This window comes from Salmo salar, chromosome ssa11, assembly GCF_905237065.1.
Source record: "Salmo salar chromosome ssa11, Ssal_v3.1, whole genome shotgun sequence".
In the NCBI taxonomy this organism is placed as follows: Eukaryota; Metazoa; Chordata; class Actinopteri; order Salmoniformes; family Salmonidae; genus Salmo; species Salmo salar.
In genome coordinates, this window is record NC_059452.1 from 16,349,209 (window position 1) to 16,371,973 (window position 22,765).

General features: G+C 47.5%; 1 protein-coding gene across 3 annotated transcripts in view; it reads right to left on the bottom strand.

Moving 5' to 3' along the window:
- The window catches only part of LOC106562145 (immunoglobulin superfamily DCC subclass member 4), a 63,839-nt gene that overhangs the window by 13,532 nt on the left and 27,542 nt on the right, over window positions 1-22,765 (bottom strand). For all 3 annotated transcript variants that reach the window (XM_045689095.1, XM_045689094.1, XM_045689093.1), the window contains exons 3-13: window positions 12,887-13,028; window positions 10,460-10,593; window positions 6,081-6,218; window positions 5,343-5,495; window positions 4,010-4,420; window positions 3,646-3,810; window positions 3,088-3,225; window positions 2,600-2,773; window positions 728-964; window positions 320-421; window positions 12-207 (exon numbers count right to left, since the gene is read on the bottom strand). In XM_045689095.1, the coding sequence (XP_045545051.1) occupies window positions 12-207; window positions 320-421; window positions 728-964; window positions 2,600-2,773; window positions 3,088-3,225; window positions 3,646-3,810; window positions 4,010-4,420; window positions 5,343-5,495; window positions 6,081-6,218; window positions 10,460-10,593; window positions 12,887-13,028 (1,990 nt within the window). The remainder of the gene's footprint in view (window positions 1-11; window positions 208-319; window positions 422-727; window positions 965-2,599; window positions 2,774-3,087; window positions 3,226-3,645; window positions 3,811-4,009; window positions 4,421-5,342; window positions 5,496-6,080; window positions 6,219-10,459; window positions 10,594-12,886; window positions 13,029-22,765) is intronic.

A 22,765-nucleotide genomic window follows, 5' to 3' on the forward strand; every position in this document is an offset into this window, starting at 1 on the left:
CCCTGACTGACCTGGTGTAGTAGGACACAAGCGATGCGTTTCTGATGCCGGCCGGGCTGCAGCGTACGGTGTAGTTGATGATGCGGACGTTGCTGAAGCGAGGTTTCTCCCAGCGCAGCCAGATGGATGTGGAGCTGTTGGCTGTAGCCTTGATGCTGCTGGGGGGCAGGGGAGGGGGCAGAGGAGGGGGGTTCCCCTTAGGGGGCGCTGCAAAAACACACTGCCAGTTTATACACAAATATTGGTATTGTATTTCTTTAACACTGACAGACAGAATAGAATGACACACAAACTCGCATGCACACACACATAGACACACCTATGCCATGTGCCTTCTCTGTCCTGCCCTTCCATCCTGCAGCATAGCCATCCGTCTGCTTATTGAAGGCCCACACCTTCACTTCATATAGTCTGTCAGGGACTGACACACACACACACACACACACACACACACACACACACACACACACACACACACACACACACACACACACACACACACACACACACACACACACACACACACACACACACACACACACACACACACACACACAGAAATATATAGAAACGTATCGCAACACATAAACACACCAAATTATACAGAACCACAAGAAAGCCTGGCATAATGACCACAAGGTCCAAACATTTTACCATACAAATATTATCACCTGGAGCAGCAGGAAGGGATTTAAACAACACTGGCATGTGAACATCCCAGACTCACCCAGACTAGAGACCTCATGATGTTTGACCCTCTTGCGGAGCTTGATGGTGTGGGCCTCCATCCTCCTCACCCTCTCCCTCTCAGGATGAGCCTCCCCATTGGTCAGCTCCTCACCAACCACCTCCCTGCAAAAGAGCTTGTAGCCGGAGATCTGCGTGTGATTGGGCGGGGGCTGCCATGTGACATGGAGGGAGTTCATTTTGGCCCTAACCTTCAGCTCTGTGGGAGCAAAGATCACTGGGAAAGACGAAAAGCAAACAAGGCCTCAGCGTGAAATAACATTACTGGAGCTTATAACATGAATCAACAAAACAAGGTCCAGACATTGATTTATTGTACCAACTCAATTTGACAATCTCCTAATGACTATAACATTAAATAATATAATTCTATAGACCTGTATCTAGAACAGGGTCCACCTTAATTGGGGAGGATGGGCTTATAGTAATAGTAACGGCTTATGATAATTAAAGGAATGGTATCAAACGGTTTCTATGTGTTCAAATACCATTCCATTTCTTCTATTCCAGCCGTTATTATGAGCCGTCCTCCCCTCAGCAGCTTCTTGTAATTCACATGAACTGACAATGAGGTCCTATTCAGTCAGATTTTCTTCTTGTGTGTATTAACAGATTTCTTCTCATGTGAATGAATGGCATTCGTGAGAGCTTAGTCACTGTATAGAAAAGGATTTGAATAGATTTCTGTCCATTTCTTCGAAATTAATCTTCTGCCTTTGCAAAGAACCTCAGACACACACACAAACATTGTAATAGGCACAGTCAGCCATGTTACCTTGCCCCTGAATGGAGAGCAATTGTATGGCTGATGCAAATGTGTAGGGGTATTCACAACATGACACTGCCCAGCCAATGACAGTCAGCTTGAATGGAAGGCTGCAGTGTTCTCATCAGTGCTAGTATACTTACAGTTATTGTCACACCCTGATCTGTTTCACCCGTCTTTGCGCTCTTCTCCACCCTCCTCCAGGTGTCACCCATCTTCCCCATTATTCCAAGTGTATTTATACCTGTGTTCTCTGCTTGCCAGTTTGTTTTGTTCATCAAGCCTACCAGCGTTTTTCCCGTTGTTCCCATTCTGCCTGCCCTGAGCCTGCCTGCCGTTCTGTACCTTGTCACACCACTCTGGATTATTGACCTCTGACGCCGAGACTGCCTGCCGTTCTGTACTTTATGGACTCTGATCTGGATTATTGACCTCTGCCTGCCCTGACCCCGAGACTGCCTGCCGTTCTGTACTTTATGGACTCTGATCTGGATTACTGACCTCTGCCTGCCCTTGACCCTGAGACTGCCTGCCGTTCTGTACTTTATGGACTCTGATCTGGATTATTGACCTCTGCCTGCCCTTGACCTGTCATTTTGCCTGCCCCCTGTTCTAGTAATAAACTTTTGTTACTTCGAGACTGTCTGCATCTGGGTCTTCTCCTGAAACGTGATAGTTATAGGATGAGAATGGGAAAGTGGAGGCTGCTCTTATGGACAACGATAATAATAATATATATGGATATCAGTTTTACTACATCTATCATTTGTTTATGGTGTGCTTCTGTAAGTTATTACTGCATTTCTGACAAGCATTTCACTACACCCGCAATAACATCTGCTAAACACGTGTATAAAATGTGATTTTTGATTTGAATTTTCTGAAACTTTGTTCCCCCTGCTGCTGTCTTGACTGGACCCAGGTCTATCTTGAAAAATCGATTTTATCTCAATGAGATTACCTGGATAAATAAAGGTTAAGGACCATACCGGATCAGGTCACTTATTGTGGTGGATATTGATGCTGAAGTTGAAGGGTGTGTGTGTGTGAGAGAGTGAGAGACACACACACAGAGAGAGGTCTCACCCATGCTGTGGTTAAAGTGGGCTGGGGTGTGGTGCTGGTTCCACTCTGACGGCACACCAAAGCCTGCTCCCGTTCCCGCCGCCATCCGCAGCCGATAGGCCTGGTTAGGCAGCAGCTCCCGCAAGGTAAGCTGAGTCTCATTCCCCCCCACCTCCACAGAAAACACGTTGTCCACTGCAGTAAACACACACACAACCCATCTTCTTGAAAGGCCACTCATGGCACACTATCACCACAATCCATTATCCTATTATGTAAGACCTGATGACTCATTGTATACCATGGATAGAACACAGAACACTTTATGCTTTGGGCTTATACCCTAAGTCACTCTTCAATACTTAATGTTTAGAATCCACAATTGTTCTTAGAGCCAAAATGTATGTGACTGAGTTAAAGAGTCTTTTGTAGTCGTGCCTTCCTGAAACATGAACAGGACAGCAGTGTAGTACTGTGGCCTCCGTGCCAGTAGATGGCGCTGGGCTCACCCTGTTCCAGTGTGGAGTAGTCGATGCGGTAGCGGGTGACAGCTCCTCTGCTGTGCTGGGAAGACAGGGGCAGCCACATCACTCTGATGTCTGTAGGGGAGGTGCTGAGCAGGGACAGCTGTGGAGGGGCACTGGGCACTGTGGGGTAGAGCATGGCAGGACATTTTAGTATTAATGTGTCATTACAGCTAACCCCAGACCCTAGTGTCTGGTGACTTAAGAAGCATATCGTATTCTCTGGAGGGGCACAGGGGAGTAGAGCATGTCAGATCAGGTACAGAACACTCTTAGTATCCATACATCAACCATACTATTCTACAGGCTACTAAACCACTTTATTCTTTACATTATCTCTTAGCAACAAAGTAGAATCTCATAGCTAGTTGACGGGCAACAATATCTACTTTTGTGCGTCATTCGTGTATAACATAGGTCGTACTACAGTTGGTCTATTTGTTCTCAAGTGTATGATGACTCATGTAGGCTGTCATATGAATTAGATCTAACTGTGCTATTTTCCTTTGAGAAGTGAGGTCTGTGGTCTTCCCGCCTACTCACCGTCCTCCAGCATCTCCACGGTGACGGGCCGTGACGGGCGGCTGGCTCCCATGGGGGAGTAGGCCACCACGTAGAAGGTATAGGCTGTGTGTGGCAGTAGCTCCTTCACATGGTACTCTGTGGTGTCGTTGTTCACAGCAAACTGGTATTCCATGTGATCAGAGCCTGTGGACCACACAAGCTCTGTGTTTTACCAGGAGCACAGGACACACTCAGCCTGACCTGATAGTGTCATTCTCTACCATGCTACCAAGGAACCAGGCACCTATGTATGTTAATGCCTATACCCTTCAAACTAGCTAGCATCCTTGTGGATAGATATCATACGTACAAGCCTGTAGGTTTGTCCATCAAACACACACACCTGAAGTGGGCTGGTAGTGCACAGAGAAGCCTATAATCTGGTCACTGTTGTGTTCGGGCCGTTCCCAGGTGAGGAGGGCGGTGGTACTTGATTGGGGCGTGGCAGAGAGCTGGTGTGGTGGGCTGGGTAGACCCTCTCTCACAATGACAGACAGCTTGGCTGTGGCGCAGGCTGTCCCCAAAGCGTTGTCGGCGATGCACTGGTAGTACCCTGCGTCGTCCAGGCCCAGCTGGTTGATGAGCAGCACCCCAGGGCTCTGGGTCTTCACCCGCCCGTTAGACTTGACCGGCTTGCCATTCTTTAGCCAGTGCAGCGCCGGGGGAGGCTCCCCAGAGCTGTTACACACAAACCTGGCTGTGTTTCCCCGAGAGAGAGACACCGTCTCTGGGGGCTGGAGGATCACTGGTGGGGCTGGGAGAATGCAAATAGAGAAACATCCTTCTTAGGAAAAAAAAATTAAAATCCTTCACAGCAGCATATATTACAATTTACTAAAAGGACCAGAGCTCTAAGACCGAAGCCAAAAAAAAAAAAAAAAGAGCTCTAACACCAAAGCAAAACATGCAAACCAGATCTCTAAGACCAAAGCCAAACATGCAAACCAGATCTCTAAGACCAAAGCAAAACATGCAAACCAGATCTCTAAGACCGAAGCAAAACATGCAAACCACAGCTCTAAGACCGAAGCCAAACATGCAAACCACAGCTCTAAGACCAAAACAAAACATGCAAACCACAGCTCTAAGACCGAAGCCAAACATGCAAACCACAGCTCTAAGACCGAAGCCAAACATGCAAACCACAGCTCTAAGACCGAAGCCAAACATGCAAACCACAGCTCTAAGACCGAAGCCAAACATGCAAACCAGATCTCTAAGACCAAAGCAAAACATGCAAACCAGATCTCTAAGACCGAAGCAAAACATGCAAACCACAGCTCTAAGACCGAAGCCAAACATGCAAACCACAGCTCTAAGACCAAAACAAAACATGCAAACCACAGCTCTAAGACCGAAGCCAAACATGCAAACCACAGCTCTAAGACCGAAGCCAAACATGCAAACCACAGCTCTAAGACCGAAGCCAAACATGCAAACCACAGCTCTAAGACCGAAGCCAAACATGCAAACCACAGCTCTAAGACCGAAGCCAAACATGCAAACCACAGCTCTAAGACCGAAGCCAAACATGCAAACCACAGCTCTAAGACCGAAGCCAAACATGCAAACCACAGCTCTAAGACCGAAGCCAAACATGCAAACCACAGCTCTAAGACCGAAGCCAAACATGCAATCTATACCACATTCTCACACTCACATATTCTTCTTCTTACCTGGCACATGCAGTTCAGCCGCAGCTATGACAAACTCGCGGGTCTTGGGTTTGTTGGCACGGCAGACGTAGACCCCCGCATGGTAACGCCGCGTGTTGGGGATCACCAGGTTAGTTTCCAGGACAACCACGTCGGTGGCGATGGGCTTCCCGTCTGTGTCCAGGAGAAAGAGCAGAAAGGAACAGAGAAGAGATTTCAGAGAAAAGAATATCAGAAAAGACCAAACTTAAGCAATTAAAAACAGTAGTTGCACACACACAACACTTGGCATTTCATGCCAGCTCAGTTTAGCAGTTGAATGCCAATCACAGAAAAGTATAATGATCATATCAGCCACTAGGTGGCACTGTGAGACCTCTGTGATGACTAGAGTTGTTTTGTCAGCAAAGGTAGAAATATTAAACACAACGAAGATGATATTACAGGAATACCAAAGTATGGACCAGCCTCTCGTTGTGACATTGCTAGTGAGCCTATTTTTATTGTATTTTTTATTTCACTAGGCAAGTCAATTAAGAACAAATTATTATTTACAATGGCGGCCTACCCCGGCCAAACCCAGACGACATTGTGCGCCGCCATATGGGACTCCCAACCAAGGCCGGATGTGATACAACCTGGAATCGAACCAGGTACTGTAGTGACACCTCTTACACTGAGATGCAGTGCCTCAGACCGCTGCGCCACTTGGGAGCCCCTGTAGATGGACCGATGGGAGGGATTGAGAGAGAGTCTTACCCTGTCTGCTCCAGGACACCAGGGGTTTGGGCTGCCCACCCTGGGCCATGCACTCCATCACCGCTGGACGCCCCTGCACCACTGTGGTATTCTGAGGCGGTGCCACGATCACTACCTCACTTTGGGCAGGGCCAGGACCTGCGCACACAGACACAACACAGACACACACAGGAATCAACACACACAACAAACTCTAACCATCAATGTCTTATATCAGACAGTGTCATTCTAACGCGGCGTACCACAAATGACCTACTAATGAACTCAGTTTAGGCAGGGTTGTGGTGCTATCTGATGTAAGACAATGCTGGGGCCCTTGTCAGAAATCTCAGGCTTTCGACTTCAGTGCGTTTAAGACAACTGGGAATGGTCATCCAGCTCGGAATTCCAAGCCGGAAACTTTGGCATCTTTCTAGAACTCTGACTTTCCGACCTGAAGATCACTGACGTCATGATTTGACCATGTTTCCCCGAGTTCCCAGTTGTCTTGAAAGCACCACCAGTCCTATCCTTCACTATGACATCAAAGCAGCTCTCAATAGGGGAGGAAAGATCACCTGACACCAGTCTAGCTTTCCCTTGGGCCCAGTGGCAGTTCTAGACCATTTCAACTGGGGGGGGCCAAGCTGGGGCCAGTTGTACTGTTAGAGGGGCCAGTTACATTAGATGTTATTGCTGTCATATCGTTTTCTTCACCGCATTGCAGGCATTAGCAGGCAAAAGACCATGTTCATAATCATCATCGTTGCCACTGTCTAATAACGGATGTAAAAAAAGAACGATAGCAAAAATGTTATATAAAGATTATTTCATACTCCACATTTAGGGGGGCCACAAGGGGGTCCAAAATTGTTGTCACAGGGGCACTGCCCCCCCCCAGAACCGCTAGTGCTTGGGCCCACAGTGATTAAAGTTTGGCCCTCTCGGTTAGTTAGGACCAGTGTTACCAATTTAGCGACTTCGTCGCTACTTTTCAGCAGACAAATTCTGCTACTTTTCAGGCTGCCTTTGGGGAGGTTTGCTCGCGAGAGTTTCTATGGTTTTGATAGCATTTTGCGACTTTTCCCAAACAATTCTGTCACAAACGAGAATGGGAGAAGCTGTCTGTAACAAAAATCACAGCAACGGTGCACACACAGGCAGAGAAGCACAAGGGAAGGGGGTTCGCAACGTCGGGGACCGCAGCTGTGCCGCAACAAGGCCAATTGGTGCTGTGACGTCGTCGCGGCAATGCCAAACGTCATCTAGCGACTTATAGCAACAAATCGAGGAGCCAATAGAGAATCTCACTGAAAAATAGTTGGCAACACTGTTTAGGACAGCTAGCAGCACTGTCAGGAAGAGGAGGAGACAAAGTTAGCTACTAGCCTGGTTAAACCAGAAAGAATGCTGCACAACCAGGCTAGCTAGCTACCCCAATGGGCATAAGAGAGGAGCAGAAGGCTCTATACTATGTATGCTAAACCTCTTTGGAGTCACTTATTGTAAAGATGGACACAGAGACAGAGACAGAGAGACAGAGAGAGAGACAGAGAGAGACAGAGAGAGAGAGACAGAGAGAGAGAAACAGAGAGAGAGAGACAGAGAGAGAGACAGAGAGACAGAGAGAGAGAGACAGAGAGAGAGACAGAGAGAGAGAGACAGGGAGACAGAGAGACAGAGACAGAGAGAGAGAGAGAGAGAGAGAGAGAGAGAGAGAGAGAGAGATCGAGGGCATCTGAGGGAGAGGGGAGTCAGATAATGGAGTAGAGGCAGTGAGGGCCTTACTCAGAGCATGGTGGTGTAATTCTGCCAAATTATATGACTAAATAAATCTCCATCATTTTCTTGGAAGAATAGAAGTGTGCATTAGCAGAGCAGATGAGGCCCTTATTTTTAGTGGCTCTGTGTGAGTGGCTCTAGGGGTAATTATGGTAGGAAGGGAGGCCCATCACACTGCCTGGGCCGGGGCCTGCTCTGCCGGTCTCTCTGCTCAGAGCCTACATTATGATAATGAGCTCCAGCAGGGTTCCTGGGATACTGTAAGCACATTATAAATTAATCATTGAGCATTCATACAGCACTACTTGCTTATGCATGAGGGCTTAGGGTTTTAAAAATGGGCCAGTCGAGTTCTCCCAGGATTACAGGATGTGCCTTGATAGGGATTTGTGTAAGTTCTGTGCTCAGAGTGTGTGTGTGTGTGTGTGTGTGTGTGTGTGTGTGTGTGTGTTTTTGCATGCGCACATGCGTGTGTATGCGTGGATGAGAGAGAGAAAGTGCACTGGACAAAAATATAAATGCAACATGTAAAATGTTTGTGACATGTTTCATGATCTGAAAATCCCTGACATTTTCCATACACACAAATGGCTTATTTCTCTCAAACTTTGTGCATACATTTGTTTACATCCCTGTTAGTGAACATTTCTACTTCGCCAAGATAAACAGCATGATCATTACAGAGGTGCACCTTGTGCTGTAGACAATAAAAGGCCACTTTAAAATGTGCAGTTTTGTCACACAACTCAATGCCACAGATTTTTCAAGTTTTGAGGGAGCGTGCAATTGACATGCTGACTACAAGAAAGTCCACCCGAGCTGTTGCCAGATAATTGAATGTTTGTTTCTCTACCATAAGCCACCTCCAACATCGTTTTAGAGAATTTGCCAGTACGTCCAAGCAGCCTCACAACCACAGACCATGTGTAACCATGACAGCCCAGGACCTCCATATCCGTCTTCTTCATCTGCATGATCGTCTGATGAGGGATGGGGGGGGGGGCTGTGCTGAGGAGTATTTCTGTCTGTAATAAAGCCATTTCGTGGGGACAAACTCATTCTGATTGGCTGGGCCTGGCTTCCCAGTGGGTGGCATCACCCCTGCCCAGTCATTTTAAAATCCATAGATTAGAGCATAATGAATTTCTTTCAATTGACTGATTTCCTTATATGAACTGTAACTCAGTAAAATCGTTGGAATTGTTGCGTTGATATTTTTGTTCAGTATATAAAGGTATAGACAATGTACAATTGAATAAGTGGAGGTGACGTGCTCAGCATAATTCGGTCAGGAAGAATGCATCTGTGTTCAGGCTAAATCATAAACCTCTCCACAGTGAAGGCTAGAGATGTGATGGAATTAGATTTGCGTTTTACGTAACGCCTCATAAAAGGTCTGGGAGTGCTTTCTTCCATGACCTCCAGGTTTCTAAGGCAGCAGGGCTTTGTGTCACACCAAATACCTGCTACGGTAAGTTAGGAGTACTTCACACAGTCTGTTGGCTATTGGGAAGTGGGAAAAAAGGCAGGAATGCTGTAATTTCATCACCTGCTCAGGCTGTCTGTGAGAGTGGTGTGTGTGCGTGTGCCTTTCTGTGTGTGTGTGTGAAAAAATGTGTTGTATGTGACTGTGTGTGTGCGTGTGTGGTGTTTGTGTACACATCCGTGCGTGTGCGGGAGAGAGAGAAGGTATACGTGGGTCGAGTAGTATCCAGTCATCAACATAATGCACAGTTGAATGAGTGACGTTAATGTCCTCACCATCAGTCTGCCATTCGGGTGTGTCTGCCTGTGTATGTATGTATGTGTGTGTGTCTCTACGCGTCTATTTGTGAGTGTCTATTTGTGAGTGTGCGTGTGTGTCTCTCTGTGTGTGTCTGTGTGTGTGTGTGTGTCTGTGTGTGTGTGAGTGTGAGTGTGTGTGTGAGTGTGTGTGTGTGTGTCTCTCTGTGCGTGTGTGTGTGTGTGTGTGTGTGGACATGCTGCAGGGTGCAGAGAGGTGATTCATCTCTGTTTCTTTAGCTGTTCCACAGGGTGCAGGCATTTCCACACAGTTCAGTCTTGTGTCCAGGCAACAAGCTCAATAGGGCCAATAGTTATTAAAATGCAGACATGTTTCTGATGCTCAGACTGTCTGTCTTTGTCTCTCTGTGTGTGTGTGTGTGTGTGTGTAACGCTCACATAGAAGCAGATCTAGACGTAGACCTTCCACAGACACTGAAGTTTGACGGAACCAATTAAAGGCCAGGATTTATCTCTATTAGTAATGCACCTTTTGTCAGACAGGAAGAGGCGTGTGTGTGGAGATACTGCTTACAGCCTGCTGATATCAGACATGACACCATAGGTCTGGAGCCATCTCTGTCTCTTTACCTCCCTCATTCCAGCAGAGTTCCAGGAAATACATATAAGCAGGAAGCCATCCACTAAATAGTCCATGTAAAGAGCACACCCAGACAGAGGGGTCAAGCACATCCAAAGGGATCACTTGCCTACAGACGTCATATGAGTGAGTGAGTGAGTGAGTGAGTGAGTGAGTGAGTGAGTGAGTGAGTGAGTGAGTGAGTGAGTGAGTGAGTGAGTGAGTGAGTGAGTGAGTGAGTGAGAGAATAACATACCTGTAGTGACAGTGAGGAAGGCATCCTGGCTGAAGCGTTTCCGGGCAGAGTTGGAGGCCACACAGCGGTACGCACCCCCATCCTCCTTAACCGCCCCCAAGATCTGGAGCACACCGTTAGGGAGAGAGATGAACCTGGAGACAGAGGGATGGAGAGAGAGAGGATGGAAAGGAAGAGAGAAAGGGTGGGAAGGAGAGAGAGAGAGAGAGAGAGAGTGTGAGGGGGGGAGAAAAGAGCGAGCGAGAACTAGTGCTTAGCGAGATATAATAACTCTCCAACTGTGCACACGCTCATTACCACCATACAGGAGTAGGTCTCCAGTGACGGCCATTAGGCCACACTCCCCTTCTATCTAACAGCTATTTAGAATAACGCCGTCCAAAAATGTGGAACCTAAAAGAAAAGTAGACAAAAGAAAGGAAGAAGAAAGAAGTGACACTAAATACATAGTATTCCTACAGCCTACCTAATGACAAGAGAAGACAGAAACGGGAGAAAAAGAAGAGACTAGATAGAAATATTTAGAAATCTTTACTGATAGATACAAGAGAACAAAGAGCTCTCAATCTAGGTCAGAGAGATTGTGCATTGCAAAACAGCATTTAGAAGCAGCCATGGCAGCTGGTTGTGCCGACTTTTGTCAATATTTATCTCTCTTTCACCCACCAGCTCCTCTTCCTCCTCCCTCCCTCCCTTCTTCCCCTCTGCTGCCATGGAAGACAGGTCAGGTTCCACACACACACAACACCCACCCACTCCCGTCTGGATGGTTCCTCCAAGCCTGAGGCCTGGGCTTCCCACTATTCAACTCCTATTCCACAGCCTTTTAACTCTCTGAGGATGGACTAGTAATGCCCTGACAGACAGAGAGCTCATCTGTGCAACAGAGAGACTGTACACAACACTGGTCTCTGGTCTGGCTCTCATCTCTACTGCTGCCCATTTGTACCACTTTGTGTCAGCACATCATCACAGCACTGTGCAGCTTGGTTCAGCATTGGGCTATGGGTCACACAAGGACAGACCATTTTTGAGCCAGATGCCTCTAATAATGTCAGGCAGGCATAAATGTATAGCCAACAGCAGAGTTGAGGCAGAAACGTCAATAGCGTTAAGTGCTTGGGTAAATGAGCATGAGAGTGTGACCGTTTCTGGTGACTAGTGAGAGTGCGTGCGTGCGTGCATTTGAGTTTTCAGGCAGACAGGGAGGCTTTAATTGGGGGTTTCTATCAGTAACGCTACATAATTCTCCACTGTTCAGCCCTGGATGTCAATGCACAGCGTGTTGTTAGCACACTGGTCCTGCCCCCCCTCTGATGCCTTTGTCCACTCTGTGTGGTCAAGAGTGATCAGCAGCAAGGGTCCTCGGACGTTATAATAACGTTAGTCAGTTTAACCATGCTAATGAAGAAAAGCTGCACTTTCCTGGCCATTCAACATTAGACATGCATCTAAATAAGTAGTCATGTTAACAGCCATATGTGGGCCATGGCCTTTGAAGGGCAAACATATACAGGCCGTCAACTCAGCGCATGATCACGCCGAGGCAAGCCATGAACAGTAATTCACTGTACCAGTGTGTGTGTGCGATATGCATCTAAATCACTAACAAACAGCTGCCGGTCTTTCTATGATTGATAAGGACAGAGCAGGTGGGAAAAAATTGCAACTTACATTTAAAAAAGGGCCAAATCTCTCAAATGAGGGAGACAAAGGGAGCGAGGAGGGAGGGAAGGCAAGGGAGGAAAGGCCAGGGAGGAGGAGGGAGGAAAGGCCAGGGAGGAGGAGGGAGGAAAGGCCAGGGAGGAGGAGGAGGGAAGGAACGGAGTCATGTGCAGTAGATTATGGGCATCTTTCCACCCAATTTGATTCAAAGCACATCAGTTCCCAGGCACTGGACTGGCCTCAGCCTGTAGCCATGTGAAAGGGAGATGCAGGAGGGTATTTGGGAGTAGAACAAACAGAAGAGAGAAAGTGACCAGGCTGCACTTTGTGGCCCCGACCTTCAGCCTCTGGCTGACAGACAGAGAGGAAACCAACAGACCTGTGTCCATCCCTTATCTCTGAACTCTGCACTACTGAAAAAGACCAAAATGTACTAATTTCATTTAACTTCCTACCAAATTCTCAGGATATTCCCTGACTGCCATTATGCAATGAAGTAGAATGGTGGACGGAGCACAGCCCTCACATGATCAGTGGCAGCATGGACCTTAGAACAGATCCAGTTTCTGCTGGCCGGCTGGAGGTCTCTCAGAGGACACCATTGGGACCAAATAGAACAGACAATCACTTACTGCCAGGCTCTACTGGAGTGCATCACCGTGTGTGTGTGTGTGTGTGTCTGTGTGTGTGTGTCTGTGTGTGTGTGTGTGTGTGTGTGTGTGTGTGTGTGTGCGCGTGTATGTGCGCGTGTGTGTCTCTCACCTAAGCTGGCTGGGGATGGGTTCCTGGTCCTTCTCCCAGGTTATCCTTGGCGTGGGCACTCCGTCTATCTGGCACTCAAAGCGGGAAGCACCCCCCACGGGCACCACCTGGGCCTCTGGGTCCTGATGGAAACGAGACAGCGCTGGGAGTGAGGGAGAAAGGTGAGGGAGATAGAGAGACAGACAGCAAGAGACAGGGAGAAAGAGAGAGAGAGACAGGGAGAGAGATGCAGTCAGCTAGTCCGTATCCCACACGTAATAACCGTAGTTAACAGCAGGGGGCAGCAGTGAGTCCTGGAGCTGAGTCTTATAGGGCTGCGGGGGCCCCTGACCTCAGGCCAGACTGAGTTGGGGCATTATGAGGGAACACAAGAGCTCGGACTACCTCATCAATCAGCTTCAGGGTTGCAAGCTGTTCTGTCCAGCCTGCAGTCCTAAAGAACTGAACATACCAATCCAAGATTACCTTCAAATTGTATTCTCACCACACCGCTGTGACAGACTGGACATAAACCCATACATAAAGCACTTGAGGAAAAAGTGACATCCTTACATCCTGAAGTCGTTCCCAATTTCTCCATTGGACTGTAAAAGCCCAAGACATGCACTTACAAATAAAATTTGAACGCATTAGCCATGCTTCATAAAACATGTAAGGGCTAATCCTACCTAGCGACCAAACATAAATCTATCACAACTACTTCTGAGCAGATTCTCACATGGCAAAGTTCTTCAGAAAGCCACATATTATTAGCTAACTAACAGCACAAATAAGCTCAGCACCTGTCATGGCAAAAACGAGTTGCTGTACACCCACCCACGCACACACAAAGCCCAAATGGAGCAAAGTTTCTCAATGAGCACACAGAGCAGAGCTCCACAGAGCAGCTAGATAGATAACAGGTCATCCAATACTGTAAAGTAAACTAGCACTTGTAACTGGTGTGGCCAACTGAGCGAATGATTAACTTACTGAGTGAATGGACCAGATGAAATAGATTACTGTATCAACTAAATCTGTTAGCATGTCTTGTTCTCTCTCTCTCTCTCTCTCTCTCTCTCTCTCTCTCTCTCTCTCTCTCTCTCTCTCTCTCTCTCTCTCTCTCTCTCTCTCTCTCTCTCTCTCTCTCTCTCTCTCTCTCTCTCTCTCTCTCTCTCTCTCTCTCTCTCTCTCTCTCTCTCTCTCTCTCTCTCTCTCTCTCTCTCTCTCTCTCTCTCTCTCTCTCTCTCCTCAGTGATCAGATTGCAACTTTCTTCCCCTCCCCTTGTACTCTCCGACCACAACACATGGCTTCCCGTCTGTCGGCATGTCCACCAACTCCTCTCCTCCTCTACCGCGATTTACCCCCCCCCCATCTCTCTCTTTAACTGACTCACTCGCTTTTTGGACAAAGTCACATGAAGGGAGCATTCAGAACAACCATGTACATAAAACATGTTTACAGTATTGAAGACAAAGGACTGTCACTCATTTCTCCCATGTGATGTTGTTCTGCCTCCTAATTGGTGGTGGTAAAGACATGAGACAGAAAGACAGACAGACATGGGCCACTGCTCTCTCTGCTCAATGTCAATGTGCTCGTTGAGGCCCATTGCATGCAGGCCCCTGGCCCTGCCTGTCTCCAGCAGCCCATCCATCTCACAGCAGTAGCAGTCTACAGCACATTACATTTACCAGCTCCCTCCACAGACACCTTCTGAAGGACACACTTATTAGTCTCTCTCCCAGAACAGCCTCTGCCTTCACCATCCCAAACTCCTGTCACCTCCCACCCAAATCTGCCACCTTCCCTTCCTCCCCAACGTATCCTCCCCTACCTTCCTACTTCCTTCTCTTTTCACCAATCCTAACTCCTCAGCTACCTCCCTCCCTCCATCCATCTTAAAGTCCTCAGTCACCTTCTTCCCTCCATCCCTCTCGGTCCTCACCTCCCTCCCTCATTGTCCCCTTGTTCCCCCCCAAACAAGGCATCCTCATAAATAGGCATGTGACAGCTGACAAAAGGAAAAACCTCCATAGAGGATACAGTCCCATTCTACACAAAGCTAATGACTGAATAAAGACTGCCACTTTTACAGAGGATAATGAAAGCAGCTCTACGGGAGAGTGAGGGGAGAGGAGAGAGGGAGGGGAGAGGGAGGAGAGGGGTTAAGCCGGATCTCTTGCTACCTTCTATCTATCTCTTTCTCCCTCCCTCTCGCTCTCTCTGTCCCACTCTTCATCCCTCTCTTGCTCTCCCCCTTTCCCCCCTCTCTGTCCTGTGGAGCCTACCTGTTCCCAGGACACCACCGGTGTGGAGCCTACCTGTTCCCAGGACACAACCAGTGTGGAGCCTACCTGTTCTCAAGATACCACCGGTGTGGACAGGTAGAATGGCGTCGACAGAGATGGTCGCCTCGCTTCAGGTCCTTAGGAAACTATGCAGTAATTCGTTTTTTAAATGTATTATTACTTACATTGTTAGCCTAGAAAATCTCAAGTGTTATTACATACAGCCAGGAAGAACTACTGGATATAAAAGCGACATCAACTTACCAACATTACGACCAGGAATACGACTTTCCCAAAGCGGATCCTTTGTTCGGGCCTCCACCCTGGACATGGGATCTTATCCCAGGGGCCGACCCAAAACAACGCGGTCGCCGCAGGAGAGGCAGACGGAGCGGCCTACTGGTCAGACTTAGAAGGCGAGCACAACATCCACCGCTTCCGAGCATATTACTCGCCAATGTCCAATCTCTAGATAACAAGGTGGATGAAATTAGGGCACGAGTTGCCTTCCAGAGAGACATCAGAGATTGTAACATTCTCTGTTTCACGGAAACATGGCTCACTCGGGATATGTTGTCAGAGTCGGTACAGCCACCCAGTTTCTTCAGGCATCGCGCCGACAGAAACAAACATCTCTCTGGTAAGAAGGGTGGGGGTGTATGCCTTATGATTAATGACTCATTGTGTAATCATAACAACATACAGAAACTCAAGTCCTTTTGTTCACCTGACCTAGAACTCCTTACAATCAAATGCCGACTGCATTATCTACCAAGAGAATTTTCTTTGATTATAGTCACAGCCGTGTATATCCCCCCAAGCAGACTGTCACGTCCTGACCAGTATAAGGGGTTATTGGTTATTGTAGTTTGGTCAGGATGTGGCAGGGGGTATTTGTTTTATGTGGTTCGGGGTTTAATGGGATATGTATTTATGTAAGAGGGGTGTTTGATTTATGTGTTCCGGGATTTTTGGGTAATGTTCTTGTTTTGTATTTCTATGGTTTTCTATGTTGTGTATTTCTTTGTGTTGGCCTGGTATGGCTCTCAATCAGGAACAGCTGTACATCGTTGTTGCTGATTGAGAGTCATGCGTAGGTATCCCTGTTTCACCTGTCCCTTTGTGGGAAGTTGTTGTGTGTGTAGCCTGCAGTCCTGTTCGTTCGATCGTTATCTTGTTTTGTTTAATTTTGTGTTCAATAAAAGTCCCTATGAGCACTCGACCCGCTGCGCCTTGGTCCACTACGTAAGACGACCGTTACAGAACTTCCCACCACCAACGGACCAAGCAGCGGGCCCAGGAAGAGGAAGGATCCTGGGCCTGGGAGAGAAGGGAGTGGAGGATATTTTGGACATGGGAGGAGGTAATGGCAGGGGACAAGACCCTGCCATGGAAACAGGTGGAGACAGCGAGGGAGGAACGGCAAAAATGGAGCGAAGAGCAGGCCCAACGTAGGATGCATGAGAGGCAGCCCCAAGAATTGTTTTTGGGGGGGCACATGGGTAGTTTGGCTGGGCCAGGGTTAAGCCCCGAGCCAACTCCCCGTGCTTATCGGAGGCAGCTTGTTACTGGTCAGGCCCCGTGCTATGGGGTGATGCGCACGGCGTCGAGGCCGAGCATTCATAGGCCGGTGTGTGCGGTGCCAGCGCCCCGTATTTGCCAGGGGGAAGCGGGCATCCAGCCAGTAAGGGTGGTGCCAGTACTGCGCTCAAGACCGCCAGTGCGCCTTCACGGCCCAGTGTATCCTGTTCCCGCTCCTCGCACTAGCCCTGAGGTGCGTGTTTCCAGTCTGGCACATCCAAAGCTAGCACCACGCACCAGGCCTCCAGTGCGTCAGCCCAGTCCAACTCGTCCTGTTCCTGCTCCCCGCACTAGCCTTGGGGTGCGTGTATCCAGTCTGGCATCTCCAGTACCAGCCCCACGCACCAGGCCTCCAGTGCGTCAGCCCAGTCCAACTCGTCCTGTTCCTGCTCCTCGCACTAGCCTTGGGGTGCGTGTCTCCAGTCTGCTACCTCCACTACCAGCCCCACGCCTCAGGCTTTCAGTGCGCAGTCCCCGTCCAGAGCTTCCGGCGACAGTACCCCGTCCAGAGCGTCCGGTGACAGTGCCCCGTCTGGAGATGGCCTACAGTCCGGAACCGAGTGAGAATGCCTACAGTCCGGAACCGAGTGAGACGGCCTACAGTCCGGAACCGAGTGAGACGGCCTACAGTCCGGAACCGAGTGAGACGGCCTACAGTCCGGAACCGAGTGAGACGGCCTACAGTCCGGAACCGAGTGAGAGGGCCTACAGTCCGGAACCGAGTGAGACGGCCTACAGTCCGGAACCGAGTGAGACGGCCTACAGTCCAGAGCTCCCACAGTCGCCCTACAGTCCAGAGCTCCCAGAGTCGCCCTACAGTCCGGAGCTCCCAGAATCATCCTTCTGCCTGGGGTCTACAGCGAAGTGCTTCAGCCTGAGGTCTACAGTGACGTGCCTCAGCCAGAGGTATTCAGCGGGGGTGGACAGGTTAGGTGGTGGACTAAGGCCAGAGCCTGAGCCACCTCCACAGTAGGAGGATTGGGGAGGGGGGGTGTAGCACGGGAACCGTCAGTGATGGCAGCCACCCTCCCTTCCCTCCCTTTAGTTTGGGGGGTTTATTTTGTGTTTATTTTTGTGTGAGGTGCATCCGGGGTCTGCACCTTTGGGGGGGGGGGTACTGTCACATCCTGACCAGTATAAGGGGTTATTGTAGTTTGGTCAGGATGTGGCAGGGGTATTTGTTTTATGTGGTTCGGGGTTTAATGGGATATGTATTTATGTAAGAGGGGTGTTTGATTTATGTGTTCCGGGGTTTTTGGGTAATGTTCTTGTTTTGTATTTCTATGGTTTTCTATGTTGTGTATTTCTTTGTGTTGGCCTGGTATGGCTCTCAATCAGGAACAGCTGTACATCGTTGTTGCTGATTGAGAGTCATACTTAGGTATCCCTGTTTCACCTGTCCCTTTGTGGGAAGTTGTTGTTTGCATAGCTGTGTGTGTAGCCTGCAATCCTGTTCGTTCGATCGTTTTCTTGTTTTGTTTAATTTTGTGTTCAATAAAAGTCACTATGAGCACTCGACCCGCTGCGCCTTGGTCCACTACGTACAACGACCGTTACACAGACACCTCGACGGGCCTGAAAGAACTTCACTGGACTCCATGTAAACTGGAAACTATATATCCTGAGGCTGCATTTATTGTAGCTGGGGATTTTAACAAAACTAATCTGAGAACAAGGCAATCTAAATTCTATCAGCATATCGAATGCGCGACACGAGCTGGTAGCATTCTGGACCATTGTTACTCTAACTTCCGTGATGCATAGAAATCCCTCCCCCGCCCTGCCTCTGGAAAATCTGACCATGACTCTATCCAATGCTGGTCTGACCAATCCGATTCCACGCTTCAAGATTGCTTCGATCATGTGGACTGGGAAATGATCCGGGTAGCTTCAAACAACAACATTGACGTATACGCTGACTAGGTGAGCAAGTTTATTAGCAAGTGCATCGGTGATGTTGTAGCCACTGTGACTATTAAAACCTTCCCTAACCAGAAACCGTGGATTGATGGCAGCATTCGTGCAAAACTGAAAATGCGAACCACAGCTTTTAATCATGGCAAGGTGACTGGAAACATGACCGAATACAAACAGTGTAGCTATTCCCTACGCAAGGCAATCAAACAAGCAAAGTGTCAGTATAGAGACAAAGTAGAGTTGCAATTCAATGGCTCAGACACGAGACGTATGTGACAGGGTCTACAGTCAATCACGGACTACAGAAAGAAAACCAGCCCCGTCGCGGACATCGATGTCTTGCTCCCAGACAAATTAAACAACTTATTTGCTCGCTTTGAGGACAATACAATGCCACTGACACGGCCCGCTACCAAAGCCTGTGGGCTCTCCTTCACCGTGGCAAACGTGAGTAAAACATTTAAACGTGTTAACCTTCGCTAGGCTGACGGCCCAGACGGCAACCCCAGCCGCGTCCTCCGAGCATGCGCAGGTAGTGTGTGGGGGTGTTAACTGGTGTGCTTACGGTAGAGGTCGACCGATTATGATTTTTCAACGCCGATGCCGATACCGATTATTGGAGGGCCAAAAAAGCCGATACCAATTAATCGGCCGATTTAAAAAAATATGTATTTGTAATAATGACAATTAAAACAATACTGAATGAACACTTATTTTAACTTAATATAATACATCAATAAAATCTATTTAGCCTCAAATAAATAATGAAACATGTTCAATTTGGTTTAAATAATGCAAAAACAAAGTGTTGGAGAAGAAAGTAAAAGTGCAATATGTGCCATGTAAGAAAGCTAACGTTTAAGTGCCTTGCTCAGAACATGAGAACATATGAAAGCTGGTGGTTCCTTTTAACATGAGTCTTCAATATTCCCAGGTAAGAAGTTTTAGGTTGTAGTTATTATAGGAATTATAGGACTATTTCTCTCTATACGATTTGTATTTCATATACCTTTGACTATTGGATGTTCTTATAGGCACTTTAGTATTGCCAGTGAAACAGTATAGCTTCCGTCCCTCTCCTCGCTCCTACCTGGGCTCGAACCAGGAACACATTGACAACAGCCACCCTCGAAGCAGCGTTACCCATGCAGAGCAAGGGGAACAACTACTCCAAGTCTCAGAACGAGTGACGTTTGAAACGCTATTAGCGCGCACCCCGCTAACTAGCTAGCCATTTCATATCGGTTACACCAGCCTAATCTTGGGAGTTGATAGGCTTGAAGTCATAAACAGCGCAATGCTTGAAGCATTGCGAAGAGCTGCTGGCAAAACGCACTAAAGTGCTGTTTGAATGAATGCTTACGAGCCTGCTGGTGCCTACCACCGCTCAGTCAGACTGCTCTATCAAATCATAGACTTAATTAAAATATAATAAACACACAGAAATACGAGCCTTAGGTCATTAATATGGTCGAATCCAGAAACTATCATCTCGAAAACAAAACGTTTTTTCTTTCAGTGAAATACGGAACCGTTCTGTATTTTATCTAACGGGTGGCATCCCTAAGTCTAAATATTTCTGTTACATTGCACAACCTTCAATGTTATATCATAATTACGTAAAATTCTGGCAAATTAGTTTGCAACGAACCAGGCGGCCCAAACTGTTGCATATACCCTGACTCTGCGTGCAATGAGCGCAAGAGAAGTGACACAATTTCACCTGGTTAATATTGCCTGCTAACCTGGATTTCTTTTAGCTAAATATGCAGGTTTAAAAATATATACTTGTGTATTGATTTTAAGACATTGATGTTTACGGTTAGGTACACGTTGGAGCAATGACAGTCCTTTTTCGCGAATGCGCACCGCATCGATTATATGCAATGCAGGACAGGCTAGATAAACTAGTAATATCATCAACCATGTGTAGTTAACTAGGGATTATGATTGATTGATTGTTTTTTATAAGATAAGTTTAATGCTAGCTAGCAACTTACCTTGGCTTCTTACTGCATTCGCGTAACAGGCAGGCTCCTCGTGGAGTGCAATGTAAAGCAGGTGGTTAGAGTGTTGGACTAGTTAACCGTAAAGTTGCAAGATTGAATCCCCGAGCTGACAAGTTAAAAATCTGTCGTTCTGCCCCTGAACAAGGCAGTTAACCCACTGTTCCTAGGCCGTCATTAAAAATAAGAATGTGTTCTTAACTGACTTGCCTAGTTAAATAAAGGTGTAAAAAAATAAATAAATAAAATAAATAATATAGGCAAATCGGTGTCCAAAAATACCGATTAACGATTGTTATGAAAATTTGAAATCGGCCCTAATTAATCGGCCATTCCGACTAATCGGTCGACCTCTAGTTTACGGACATATTCAATCAATCCCTATCCCAGTCTGCTGTGCCCACATGCTTCAAGATGGCCAAAATTGTTCCTGTTACCAAGAAAACTAAGGTAACTGAACTAAATGACTCCCGCCCCGTAGCACTCACTTCTGTCATCATGAAGTGCTTTGAGAGACTAGTCAAGCATCATATCACCTCCACCATACCTGACACCCTAGAGCCACTCCAATTTGCTTACCGCCCCAATAGGTCCACAGACGACACAATCGCCATCACACTGCACACTGCCCTATCCCATCTGGACATGAGGAATACCTATGTAAGAATGCTGTTCATTGACTACAGCTCAGCATTTAACACTATAGCACCCTCCAAACTTGTCATTAAGCTCGAGAACCTGGGTCTCAATCCCGTCCTGGACAATGATGGGCCGCCCCCAGGTGGTGAGGGTAGGAAACATCTCCACCCCTCTGATCATCAACACATGGGCCCCACAAGGGTGCGTTCTCAGCCCTCTCCTGTACTTCCTGTTCACCCATGACTGCGTGGCCCTGCACGCTTCCAACTCAATCATCAAGTTTGCAGACAACACTACAGTGGTAGGCTTGATTACCAACAACGACGAGAGCCTACAGGGAGGAGATGAGGGCCCTCGGAGTGTGGTGTCAGGAAAATAACCTCTCACTCAACGTCAACAAAACAAAGGAGATGATCGTGGACTTCAGGAAACAGCAGAGGGAGCATCCCCCCATCCACATTGACGGGACAGTAGTGGAGAAAGTTAAGTTCCTCGGCATACACATCACAAACTGAAATGGTCCACCCACACAGACAGTGTGGTGAAGAAGGTGCAACAGCGCCTCTTCAACCTCAGGAGGCTGAAGAAATTTGGCTTGTCACCTAAAACACACAAACTTTTACAGATGCACAATCGAGAGCATCCTGTCGAGCTGTATCACCGCCTGGTACGGCAACTGCACCGTCCTCAACCGCAAGGCTCTCCAGAGGGTAGTGAGGTCTGCACAACGCATCACCGGGGGCAAACTACCTGCCCTCCAGGACACCTACAGCACCTGATGTCACAGGAAGGCCAAAAAGATCATCAAGGACAACAACCACCCGAGCCACTGTCTGTTTACCCCGCTATCATCCAGAAGGCGAGGTCAGTACAGGTGCATCAAAGTTGGGACCGAGAGACTGAAAAACAGCTTCCATCTCAAGGCCATCAGACTGTTAAACAGCCATCATTAACAGAGTGGCTGCTGCCAACATATAGACTCCAATCTCAGGCCACTTTAATAAATGGATTTAATAAAAGGTATCACTAGTCACTTTAAATAACGCCACTTTATATAATGTCTACATATCCTACATTACTCATCTCATATGTACAGTGAGGGAAAAAAGTATTTGATCCCCTGCTGATTTTGTACGTTTGCCCACTGACAAAGAAATGATCAGTCTAGAATTTTAATGGTAGGTTTATTTTAACAGTGAGAGGCAGAATAACAACAAAAAAATCCCGAAAAACGCATGTAAAAAATGTTATAAATTGATTTGCATTTTAATGAGGGAAATAAGTATTTGACCCCCTCTCAATCAGAAAGATTTCTGGCTCCCAGGTGTCTTTTATACAGGTAACGAGCTGCGATTAGGAGCATACTCTTAAAGGGAGTGCTCCTAATCTCAGTTTGTTACCTGTATAAAAGACACCTGTCCACAGAAGCAATCAATCAATCAGATTCCAAACTCTCCACTATGGC